At 38.9% G+C, this 13,412-nt stretch overlaps 1 protein-coding gene across 1 annotated transcript; it reads right to left on the bottom strand.

Annotated features, from left to right (window-relative positions):
• Nucleotides 1–2,700: 2,700 nt before the first annotated feature.
• On the bottom strand, nt 2,701–3,648 carry LOC134375681 (olfactory receptor 2W3). The gene has a single exon (XM_063094340.1). The coding sequence runs from the start codon at nt 3,646–3,648 to the stop codon at nt 2,701–2,703; it is 948 nt and encodes a 315-aa protein (XP_062950410.1).
• Nucleotides 3,649–13,412: the final 9,764 nt, after the last annotated feature.

The raw sequence follows: 13,412 nt of genomic DNA, 5'->3' as shown, positions 1-13,412 counted from the left end.
GAGTTTTATGGGAGTCTGAGGAAGGGTGGACTTGCAAGAGGCATGTGAGGAAAGGCCTTTCTTTACAGTTAGCCATTGGCTGGAGCATAAAGAGAATGAAGATTTCTTACCTGTCCCTGATCAACCTTGCCCTGGCTTAGGCACCACACGTTGAGTATCTTATATAATTCCACAGCAACTATCTTAATTGGTGACTCCATGTCATGAGATGATCAGAGGAGACACAACAAAAAATTGCTCACCACTGTGCAAACCACCTCCATTCTTTGTTCTCTCTGGCACAATTTTTTAGAGGCAGTGTAAAGCTACATGAATATGCCAGGTGTCAGGTTGAGGCAATAGCTATTCTAATTGTATTGCCACATGACTTTCATAACTAAAGCCAAAACATTTCATTATTTTAGTTATACTAAGTTTCTATTTGTATTGTCAGGGCTAGGGCTCAGACCCATCAAACCCATTGTACAGACTGGGTCACCAGACCTGTCACATGCCAGGCTGGGTCATAGACCCCTCACACACAGGTCCACGCTAGGTTATTGGGAAAGATCCCGGGAGCCATTGGCAGATGACACGAGTTCAGTCCTTAGCAGTAGCAGCAGCAGCTTACAGCAGATCCAGTGGCACCGGCAGTGGTGGCCTTCTTGGGACATCCTGGGGCATGGGCAGCAACAGCTTCCAACAATAGCCTCCAGCAGCAGTAGCGGCCTCCCTGTGGCCCCCCTGGGAGCATCCCAGGGGCGGGGGTGCCATGGATCAGAACCACTTATCCTTTACACTTAAGTCCATAACCCAGGACATCTGGGAGCACATAAGCAATTACATTAGTCAATAGCCAAGGAACACCTGGGTGCACGTGCATCTTTACAATAAATGCTCGGCAACATTCTGAACATCTGAGGGGCCCTGACCATTTTCCTTCACTTTTCCTACAGGCAGGAATCCCGGCAACTTCAGGGTGCCCCAAGTCTGCTCCGCAGAGCCCACTCAGAACATTCAGTGAGTTTTCTAAAAAACGGAAGGTGTTTTAGAAGTCCTGGGAGCACCGTCCTGATTCTCTATTGAATCTCCTCCTTAGACAGCTCAGTACCAACGCAGACTTGTGGAGTTTTATAACTCATGGAAGTGCACCCTACCTGATGCACAGAAAATTCTCATTCTCTCAGTCACCACTAGCCCATCCATATCACCGCTTCTTTCAAAGAGCAGTTTTGAATATTCAGACCAGGGCCCCTTGAAGCACAGGAATCCACCTTCCACTGGGCTCTGATTTGTTTACACGTAAAGGACTCCCTGGGGCTGCTGCCCTTTGAGATGAGGCATGGAGGGTGAGGAGGTTATAAAGAGAGGGCAGGAACGGCCCAGGGAGGAAGAGAAGAGGCTGTGAAGCTGAGGGGACTGAGAATACACGTGATGGCAGAAGAATGAGTACCCCAGCCAGGCTTTTCACATCATTCCCTCCCATACTGTATTTCCCCTTCATCTCTGAATGCAACCTCAGCTTTTTCCAGAATTTGCCTGCCCTCCCAATGCCTGTAAAGAGAGCAACAGGTGATCTATTTCCCAGATCCTTAAGACGTGGCCTGAGTGCCAAGAATGAGTGCATTACCTGGGAGGTTTGCAGAAATGCAGAATCTCAGGCCCTTCCCAAGACCTACCAAATGAGAATCTTAATTTTAATAAATTCCTAGGTAATTTGGTTGCACATTAGTGGGAGAAGCCCTGGACAGCCTTACGTAAAAAATAAGAGCGAGTAGTGCTCTTTAGCCTCAAAGGGTCTTTGACTCTACTTGTCACGTGCTTAAGGATTTTTCCTCTTAAAAAATTCATGTTGCAATAGAAACAGCAAGAATTGGGAGTGAGACAGAGCTTGGTGTAAATCTCTGGTTTAGTTCTCCTTTAACAAATGATTTGATGTTCAAGCTTCAAGTATTAAGTAGGTAAAACGAGGATAATGATAATCACACTGACTTCAGACAAATGCCAAGAAGATTAAATGAATTAAGAGTGCCTGGTACATAGCAGGAATTTAACACACATCAGGTCCTTCTTACTAATGAAAAATAAACATACTTGAAAAATAATGATGCTTTAAAATTTAAATGACCCATGTATCATTATTATAGGTTAACTTCTCGGTTTATCCAGAATCTTACACCAGACTTTAGGGAAAATGCCAAAGTTGGGGATGAAGGGTAGAGAAAACCTACCTGTATGATTTGATGAAAAGTTTTGGGTGGGAAATTGGGAAATAGAAAATACCAAACAGTGAAGAATTCCAGTGTTTGATAGTTGTCAGCTAAGAGATGCACTTGGTCTATGTCAGCAGCAGGGATAGCCATATTGGTATTCTGATGAAAAGATGCAGAATGCTGTTGACGAATTAAAAACAAACAACAATGAAAACAAAACTCAGAAAAGTTGCTGCCTCCTCGGCACTCTGGTATAAGTTGGTGCAAACTCAATAACTATCTCAGTTTGTTCTTTGGACCTGCTTTATAGGTCATCTAGAGGGGTTTTTGAATGATACGTGTTGTGCAGCTCGCTTATACAACATGATGTAGGAACTGAAACAGTCTTTCAGAACTCCAGAAAAAGGCAAACAAGTTGGGAGTCACAGGCTAAAACCAGATCTGATCCAGTGGTTCCAGATGCCATCCATGGTCCTGAATAGAGTTGACAGTCAGGCTGGAGATGCCCTTACTCCCTTCCTACCTCTCTGTTACCCAGCAGCAGCCTTCTCAATGCCCCCTTGACCTCTTTGTTTCTAAGGGTATAGATCAGAGGATTGAGGAGTGGGGTGACGATGTTGTAGAAGAGGGTGAGGAACTTGCCCTGGTCCCGGGAGGAATTGTTGCCCGGTTGCATGTACATGTAGATGATGTTTCCATAGAAAAGTGAGACCACGGTGAGATGGGAGCCACAGGTGTTGAAGGCCTTTTGCCTCCCTGACACTGACCGAATTTGCAACACAGCCCTCACAATGTAGCTGTAGGAGACCAGGATAAACACCAAGGGTGACAGGACAATGCCAACTGCCAGGACAAAGACGGTACCTTCGATGGCCACTGTGTTGATGCAGGCCATCCGGATCAGGGCTGGCATCTCACACAAGAAGTGGTCCACCTTGTGGTACCCACACCGGGGTAAGCTCAGGGTCACTGGTGACATGATCAAAGAGTTGGTCACTCCACAGCCCCAGGCCAGTGACACCAAGCCCAGGCAGAGCCTCGGATTCATGATCACCATGTAGTGCAGGGGCTTGCAGACAGCCACAAACCGGTCATAGGCCATGACGGCCAGGAGCAGGCACTCAACACCGCCAAGACCCAGGAACAGGAAGAGCTGGATGGCACAGCCCGTGTAGCTGATGGTCTTGTCCTGTCCATGAAGGTTATAGAGCAGCTGAGGAATGGAGCTGGTGGTGAAACTGAGGTCCAGAAAAGACAGGTGGGTGAGGAAGAAGTACATTGGAGTGTGCAGGTGAGGGTCCAGCCGGGACACCAGGATGATGGTGGTGTTGCCCAGAAGGGTCAGGAGATATGCTATCAAGATGACCACAAAGAGGATCCCCCTCTGCAGATGGGGGCGGTCAGAAAACCCCAGAAGGATGAAATGGTTTTGGGTGCTGTCATTGGTTCCATCCATCTCTACTGCACTTGAAGAGAAATATGGATGCTATTAACATGATCACCCAGTATTAAAGGAGCACTTACAATTAGCCAGGCATTTTTCTATGCTTTTGACATTTATTTACTCATTTAACCCCAATGACAATGTAGGCACTATCTTTATTATAACCAATTTATAGAAAAGAAAACTGAAACACATGTGTTAAGCAAATTGTCATATGTAGAAAGAAGCAGAGCTGACTTTGAACCCAGGACACATGGCTTAGATTCTTTGTCCTTAACATCTGCTGGTACTGCCTCTAAATCCAGTGAAGCCAAAGATGACTCCTGCTATGGCCCAACCATTGATTCTTCTAGAGACCCAAGTACCTGAGCTCCTGTCAAAACCCCAAAGACCCAAAACCAGCCCTGAAATAATCAGTAAATAGTATTTAGGTAATATCCCGTGTATGTAGAATACATCATCTGCTCTTTTGTTTGTTTGTTTTTGTTTTTGTGACTGGTAAGGGGATCGTAACCCTTGGCTTGGTGTTGCCTGCACCGCGCTCAGCCAGTGAGCTCACTGGCCATCCCTATATAGGATCCGAAACCACGGCCTTGGCACTCCCTGCGCCGCTGCTCTCCCAGCACTGCAGTCTCCCAAGTGAGCCATGGGGCCGGCCCCATCACCTGCGCTTGATCCCAAAGAAACACCTCATTCATTTGGTTATTATTCTCAAGATAATTTTTAATTTCCTAATTAGATAAATAATGTATGAGACAACAGAATATTATTCAAGCAACATACACATAATATCTCTCTTTCTCTTCCTGCCTTAATTGGGTTTGGAATTGAAGAAATAGAGTAAATGACATTTTTTTCTTCCAAAGTAATATATACTACTTAAGGGGGAAAAAAAAATCAAAAAAATTTTGTAACAGAAAAATTTTGTAATAGAATCTTAATGCAATAATTCACATATATGTGCAGAAATCTCTATCAAATTCTAATTCCAAGACTGTGTCACATTTGAAGCAAACCATGTTTGAGGAGATAAATGACAAGTCTTACAGACAAATGTAAAGTGACAGATTAAATACATTTTAGGCAACAGCTCTAAACTCCTCTGTTAGGATCCCTTAACCAATGTGCCACAGTTTTGAGATCTTGGAAAGCTCATTTACCTTTTCATAGTTTTCTCATCTAAAATAATACTAATCAAATCTACCTTATTTATTTTGCAATTACGTTTTGAGACTTTTAAAAATATAGATTTATAAAATAAACTAAGGTTTGATAAATATAAAAATTTCCATGTATGTTAAATAAAATAGACATATCATAAAAACAGAGGATAGGAAAATGAGTCCATGAGGTTAGGCAGAGAAATTCTGAAGAAAAAAAACAAGTCAATAAAGAGAAACTATCTTGGTGCATATGTAAGCATACTTTGAAAATACAGTAATTCAAACGTGAAAACTGACAAGGAACTTGCGTGTATTAATTATACAAAACCAAATTTCAAAGTATTTATTTAAACATTAAAGAAAACACAAATACTACGTGAAAGCACAATAGTCTTTTCTTTTTTTTCTCTGATCATGGATTTAAGTAGACCTCACAAGAAGTTACAATTCTCTAAAGCTATGAAGCAAAATATGAATAAATTTGATTGCATATTTAAAAAATCTGCATTCTAAGAAACACTACTAACAAAATCTAAAAAAAAATAAAAAACTAGTAGAAAAATGCATAAAACAGTTGAAAGTCTACCTTGTTCAATTTTTTTTTCAAAAAATGGACTAGAAAAGCATGTAACAAAATGAAAATAAGTAATGACTTGAAGAAGCAGTTCTCAGGGAAAAGAACGATTTACAAAAATATGACTTATAAACATTGGAAATGTTCTCAATTATTAAGGATATAAAAATTAAAACATAAAGATATTTCTTTTTAGATATGTAAACATTGAAAAGTGTGGTAATATCCAGAACCTTGAAAAGTGTGGGGAAATAAGCCCATTCTCAAGAACTCTTGATAGGAGTTTAAATTGGACAAGTATCTTTGAAGAGACCTTAAACAAACATCATTATTTAAAAAACATATATTCCTTGACATTGTACGTATTATTTTAACAAAAGAAACAGCTGTCTTCCATAACATTTAAAACCATGTGGGATCTTCTTCACCCATTAATTCCATATCTAGAAATCTGCCCTCCTTTAACCATCAATAAGTAAATACACATCCTCAAGAATCTTCATTATAGCATTGGTTGAAACAGATAATATTCAGAAAAATGTATATGTTTAAAGTTATAGGCATGATTTCATTGAAACACCATTATGAACTGAAAACAAATAATTACTAAAATAAAATAAGTATATGTACGTGATGTCACCTGGAATTTTATTTTAAAAAAATTAATTTCAAACAAGTGGAAAGCAAAATATACAGTGAGATTACATGTAACATAATTCCTTTTCTTTTTCTTTTTCTTTTTTTTTTTGGTCACAGACTCGTTATATATGTGTGTATGCATATATATATATGTTATGTGTATTAAAATAGAACAATATCTAGAAGTATGCACTGAAATATTAAAAAGACTCACTTGTAGAGAGTGAGATGGACATTAAGGGAGACTTTCATTTTTACATATTCCTTCTTTATAATATCATAACCAATAATCATGAATTATTTTGAAACTTAAAAAGAACACATATGTGTATATATGTAGTATAGACAATGTGATATTTAGGAAATTTCCCTATGAATAATTTTGTTTATTTTTAATTTGTTAATATATCTTTTTAACTTTGTCATTCCTCCTTTTCAGAGATCACTGCTCTATTCCCCTTAGTAAATTTGTATCTTTTAAAACTTAACAAACTGAGAAAAGAAGGAAACTAAGAAGAAAGGTAGGAAGGCAGAAAGAAAAAAAAGACGAACAAAATTTCAATCACCATAATAATACCATAGTATTTGAAAACAAACTACTGCACAGTTTCATGGTCCTAAAATTGTGAATACTGTGAAACAAGAGAAAAGTGAGAATGAGTGAAAATAAGACCGAGTACACTAAGGACAAAAGTATGGTTTTCAGGATAATTAGAATTCAGATCGGGGATTGCATTAAATTTGTATATCACTTTGGGTAGTATGGACATTTTCACTATGTTGATTCTTCCAATCCAAGAGCATGGGGTATCTTTCCATCTTCTTGTATCCTCTCTAATTTCTCTCAGCAGTGGTTTGTAGTTCTCATTATAGAGATTTTTCACCTCCTTGGTTAACTCAATTCCTAAGTATTTTATTTTTTTGGTGGCTATTGTAAATGGGCAGGCTTTCTTGATTTCTCATTCTGCATGTTCACTATTGGAAAAAAGAAATGCTACTGATTTTTGCATGTTGATTTTGTATCCTGCTACTGTGCTGAAATCATTTATCAATTCCAAGAGTTTTTTTGTAGAGATTTTAGGCTGTTCAATATATAGGATCATGTCATCTGCAAACAGGGACAGTTTGACTTCATCTTTTCCAATCTGGATGCCCTTTATTTCCTTCTCTTCTCTGATTGCTCTGGCTAGTACTTCCGACACTATGTTGAATAGGAGTGGTGAGAGTGGGCATCCTTGTCTAGTTCCTGTTCTTAAAGGAAAAGCTTTCAGCTTTTCCCCACTCAGGATGATATTGGCAGTGGGTTTGGCATATATGGCTTTAATTATGTTGAGATACTTTCCCTCTATACCTAACTTATAGAGAGTCTTTGTCATGAATGAGTGCTGAACTTTATCAAATGCTTTTTCAGCATCTATAGCGATGATCATATGGTCCTTGTGTTTGACTTTATTAATATGGTGTATCACCGGGCAGGGATGCTGCTAATCAATGTACCAGAAAGAACCTACAGCAAAGAATTATCCAGCCCCAGATGACAACCATGTGGAGGTTGAGAAAGCTGCTCTAGGGTGATACAATTACTTGATTCTCGTTCCATTTTTAAAATTACACTTTATTTAAAAACAGTGATAAAACAACAGATATGCCGAAAAGTATTACATGTGAAATTTTAATACACTGTACTCATCAAAGTATTAAATTGTGCTGCCAAAAAAAAAAAAAAAAAAAGAATTCAGATCGCCTTCCGAATCTCTTTTCTCAACTGTGATGAGGGGTAAGCGTGACTTCTCGTGGGAAAGTTGGCAACAATTTAAAGAGAATGTTAATAATAGTGCCTCACATACTGTTAGCTCTTAAAAAAAAAATAGATGAGAACCATTCTTTCAGGCATTCAATAATGTGTGTATAAGCACATGTTGTGTGGCCAGCAGCTCTAGAAAGGAGCGTCCACAAGCCCTATTGCCAGCACACACCTCTCTCCATGGACGGAAAGGGTCTATCACAAGGAATCCACTGTACCTTCACTTTCTGAAAAGTTTTGGGAAGGGACACATATTTTCTCTCCTTAAGTTTAAACTTTGGAAGGAATATGATGAGTTTTCTTCCTTCTATGTAGAGACCCTTTTCGGCATTATGGCCTAGTATTTACAACTCTCCGTGTCCCTTATAGTTTACACTTAATAAGCACTTTCTACAGCTTCTGTATTTAACCTAATTAGGCACCTTTTCCTGCACATAACAAATTGCTCTGTATTTCGTGTGGATTTGTCGCCACTCTTTCCAAGTTCCTCTCCTGGTGAGGGGAGAGATTGGGCAATACCCATCTTTTTATCTTTAATACACAGGCACAGAGTAGGAGCTCAGCTCAATGAATGAGCAATTCATTGGTTAACTAATTCAGGTGGCAGTTCGAGTCTTCCCTACCTTGGGGAGGTTCTTCCTCTTCATGACTCAAAGCTAGAAACACTGAAAGGCAGAACCAAGCACTAAACTAGGGAGATCTGAATTTTCCCCAAAAATATGAGTGAGGACATTTGGAAAGGTCAAGAAATGAGTCTAATGATTAAAGACAGACAGTGTTTCAGACATGATGTTGCATGAAATTGAAGATATGGAGCAGCTCACCTGCATGAAGGAAAACTATTGCTTTGTAAAAATATTTGTTTAACTTACATATTTGGGAGTGCATGTGTTGATAGTGTATCAAAATTAAAATTTATTTCTCCTGTGGATGGTGAACAAACAGCCTGAACAGCTATTGCCCCCAAATACTCCATATTAGAAATGGGCACACTCCCAAACAAAAAGTCAACAACATGTGGGGTTTTTTTTGTTTGTTTGTTTGTTTTTTTAGTTCCTGGAGGATGGGTAGAAGTCATATGATTAAAGATTTTAGTTCATTTTTAAAGTTTAAATCTTTTAAAATTAATTTTAAATCCTGAAGATTAAGGAGCTTTAAACTCACAAAAAGTGTGGCTACAATAGCAGGATGTGGGATCTATGTTTTCAGAGCAGTGCAGGGGTCTAGACCATCCCAGTTACAAGCTGATGGGTTACCCATTTCTCTCTTAAGATGCTGATAACTCCCTTTTCATTGATACTTTTTTTCTGTCTAAATAAAGTTCACATATCAGATCTCATTTTCTTATTTCTGCCCGACAAATCTTTTTTTGTTTAAAAAGCTCCAATGTCATCATTAAAAAAAATACGCAAAAACTTATATTTTGTGTTTCTTCATATGTTGTATCCTCAGTACTTTTATATTTCATCATTTAAAAATAATTTTGCTTTGGTAAGTTTACTGCTAACTAAATGAGTTTTGATGTATGTGTTTGTGTGTACATTTGTGTCTTGGTGTGTCTATTATAATCTATAAACTTTTCGAGAGCAAGGCTGATGTTCTTCATTTTAAAATGTTTCTATACTTTTGAGGCACTCCATATGGCTTCTTTATTTAACAAACCAACTGAGAAGTGCAGACCTCTGAGTTGAGCTCCTAAATCCAGAAATCTACTCACCATTTTTACTTGCATGCTGCTCGGTACCATGGAAGTCAGAATGCAGAAAGTGTAGATCTAGTGGGAGGATCTCAGTGTGATCATGCAATGTCTTCTTCCCTCCTGGGTGCACACAGGCGCTGTAGCCAGGTGCTTTCCAGATGTGGGAGGAAATACAGGTGCCTTTCCCAGGCTTGGCCTATTCTTCTATAAAGCCAGTGGACCACAATATTTGTGCAGGGGGATTTATTGCAATTTCAGATTGATGCAACTCTCCTGAGGAAGGACTGGAGATGGACCCTGATGGTGGTCTGGATTCATTAGCATCGCCAAACTCTGGGGAAATCTCCAACCCACAGGGGTTATTAGCACATCCAGTGAAGCACTTTGCAGTGGTTCATCACATTAAACACTCCAATCTCCCATAGGGGCCAGACGGAAAATGAGGACCATGAGGATTTGTCCCTTGATATAAAAAGGATTTACTACCTCATGTAAAATTGGGGACTCAGCCCATTGTTCTAAAAACATAAATACCAATGGGCCATTTGTTCCTTTTCCCTGTTTCAAAGAATTATTATGTGACTAAAAAAGAAAAAAATAACTGAGACACAATCAGCTTCACCTTATCAAGAACAGGATCTTTCCTTCCTTCCCCCCTCACTCCCTCCCTGCCTCCCTTCCTTCCTTCTTTCTTTCTTTTCTTCATCTCCTTAGATCTACTGAAAATAGGGCAAAAGTATTTTGACATCTTTTTAGTAATAGTTTCATATATAAACTAGAAAAAATTTGTTGTCCTAGATAGTGAAAAAATTTCACAGGTACATTGATTAACAGAAAGCTTATTAAATTAAGCTAAAAAGGTACCTATTTTGTTTTATTTTTACTTTTGGATTTGAAAGGAAGATGTCAGCATACACGGGTTTATACTTCAGTTCCAAAAACTAATTAGGGGGAAATTGAGCAAGTATCATGAATTTCCTGATTAATTAGGTGGTAAGTATGTATCTATGTTTTTAATGCTCTTGTAGAGGCAAAAATGACACCACAAGGCTTACAATTTAAATAAATAGAGTGAGTGAGTGAGTGAGGGAGGGAGGGAGGGAGTGAGTGAGTGAGGGAGTGAGTGAGGGAGTGAGTGAGGGAGTGAGTGAGTGAGTGAATAGAAACTGAGTCATTGCAATCAGCCAGGCAGCATCGGAGAAAAATCAGGCTGATTAGTTTGAATCAGTTTACAAAAGTATTTACCAAAATGATTGATTGGGTGGGTACTTTTGAGTACATGTAGTCATAGAAATAGGAATTAAAGACAATATTCCATATAGATGAATGTGTAGAATTTGTACGTTTGTAGAACATGTATGCTACATATATGCAGACCACATCCATCCTCTCCTCCCATATACCAGAACAGCTCCACAGAGGGTCCCAGGAGCACACTGAAAGCATGCACTGAATGGTCGGTGCTTGAAGAGCACACAGATTTAATAAATCCCAGTGTTCCCAATTTCTCTGCCCTTTGGGATGCTAAGAGTTGAAATCACCACTCTACATTGTTCCCTTACATTTGCTGGCTAATGAGGCTGTTTTACTTCCCACTCCCAACCAGCTCCACATATCTCCCTCCTCCCACTTCCCTTCATCCAGGGCCTTCCCAACATGCTGGAAAAAATATGTTTACTTAGTTAGTTTGCTTAATAAACCAGTCACTTGATAGGCAGGGGGAGGCGCTGATCAAATTAATTATTTGAATAAGTCATCCAGTCTTCCGGATATACTTCGTTTGTATAGACATAGTTCTGCAGAGGTGTAGCTTAGGAAAAACTAGATTTGAAATTTGGGGATTGACTTTTTCATTAGTCTTTACAGAAAAGAGGATTTGATTGGTAATTGTCATAGCAGTGCTTAAGGATATGGCACAAAAAAGAAAAAGATAATATGGGCTAGAAAAAAGTCTGATGTGTAATAACTGAGGGATACACAGTGGTACAGAAGTGATGGGGAAGAAAGCAGACCCAAGACATCCCACTGCAGAGGGCACGGCTTTATCGTCTAGGTCAGATGAAGAGAGGCACATAAAGCATGCAAGAGGTAGTGTTTTTTAAAAAGGTTTTAGTCTATATAAGTGTATACAAAGTTCCCCACATTCCTAGTGAATGTATGTGTGAACTACATAATCTCACTTTTCTGTAGAATCTAAAATAGATTCATAGAAGCAGAATGGAATGATGGCTATCAAGGGGTAAAGGGATGGGGAAATGGGGAGATGTTGGTCAAGGCATACAAAGTTTCAGTTATGCAAGATGAGTGAGTCATGGAGATCTAATATGCAACAATGCGACTATCACTAACAATATTGTATACTTGCAATTCATTAACAAGGTAGAACTTAAGTGTTTTCACACACACACAGAGGGGCAACTATCTGATTTAATAAATTATTTAACTAATATTGTAATTATTTCACAATGTATATGCATTTCAAATTATCAAATTGTGCACTTTACATATATGCAACCTTTAATTGTCAAGTATTCTTCTATGAAAAGTAAAATAAAATAAAATCACCTAAAATGGAAAAAAAAAAATTCAGAGGTGGCTCCTGTTATATGAGACGAAGCATAATTCAAAGGTGTCAAACTACAGAAGACTCGATGGGACTGCCCCTGTCATGCGAAGTTATTGTGACACTAGAATTCATCATCTTTACAAAAATAGCCTTCTATTCAAACTTTCTCTATACCTAAAAATTGATTTTACTCATTTATCACTTGGCATTGGACTTGATTGACATTGAACTTTATTGTCTAGTTACAAAAATAATATGTTAATTATGTATAATTATTAATTTATATATAATTATTTATAATTGATAATAATCCTGAAATAATAATGCTTTCAGGTCCATCATTTAATTCTGCTCTCTGGATAGGCAATCATTTATTCATTCAACAAATGTGCATTGATTGATAATCACATACAAACCAGTGTTTGGTGTACTTGGGATATGTCACTGTCAACAGACACAGCTCCCTTTCCTCATGTTGCTTACATTGTATCACAAAAAGGCAAAACATATATAAATAAATAAATAACAATAAATCTAATAAATAAGAAAACAATATAATACATTAGAAGTTGATATGTACTATACAGGACAAAAGAGGCTCCACTGAGCTCAGTGAGGGGGACTGGGAAGGTGAGTTCTTGGTGGGGTCAGGGGTGGGTAGGGCTGTGCAGTCCTCACTGAGAAGGTGGATTTGAGCGCAAGCTTAAAGGAGAAAAGGAGGTGGGTCAGGGGGACATCAAGAGAAAGAGTATTTCAAGCAGAAGCCACAGCTAGAGGGAAGGCCCTATGTTAAGAAGGGGAGGAAGAAAGAGTCAGAAGGGATTGGGGTTCGGAACCTCTAGGAACTGAGGATTCACTGTGAAGATTTTGACTTTGGGTTGAATAGGAGGAGGTCACTGCAATGGTCTTGTGTGCTAAAAGGATCAGCTCAGCTGTGATGTTGGGAATGAATGTGGGAGGGGCTGGAGCCCAGCCAGGACTACTGTTAGGAAAGGAATGTGGTAATGACTGTGGTTACAGCCGTGGAGCAGTCAGGGCTGGCTGAGCTCTGGGTACATTCTGCAGGCAGAGCCAGCAGGGTTTGCTGATGGACTGGATGTGGCATATGGTGAAAGCAAGACAGGAACCAACCAGATGTTTAACTTAAGCAACTGAAAACAGAAGCGCCCTCCACTGAGATGGAGAAGCCTGTGATTATTTATTTATTTTTCCAGTTAGAGGGAGACTTGGGGAGAAACTTAGGGTTAAGTTTTAGGCATATTGAGTTTAAAATGTCTATTTTGATGGCAAGTGGATACTCGAATATATAAGGCTAGCATTCAGAAGGAATG

Source organism: Cynocephalus volans, chromosome 4, assembly GCF_027409185.1.
Source record: "Cynocephalus volans isolate mCynVol1 chromosome 4, mCynVol1.pri, whole genome shotgun sequence".
In the NCBI taxonomy this organism is placed as follows: domain Eukaryota; kingdom Metazoa; phylum Chordata; class Mammalia; order Dermoptera; family Cynocephalidae; genus Cynocephalus; species Cynocephalus volans.
Note: the sequence above shows the minus strand (reverse complement) of the source record. Positions and strands in the feature narration are given on the sequence as shown.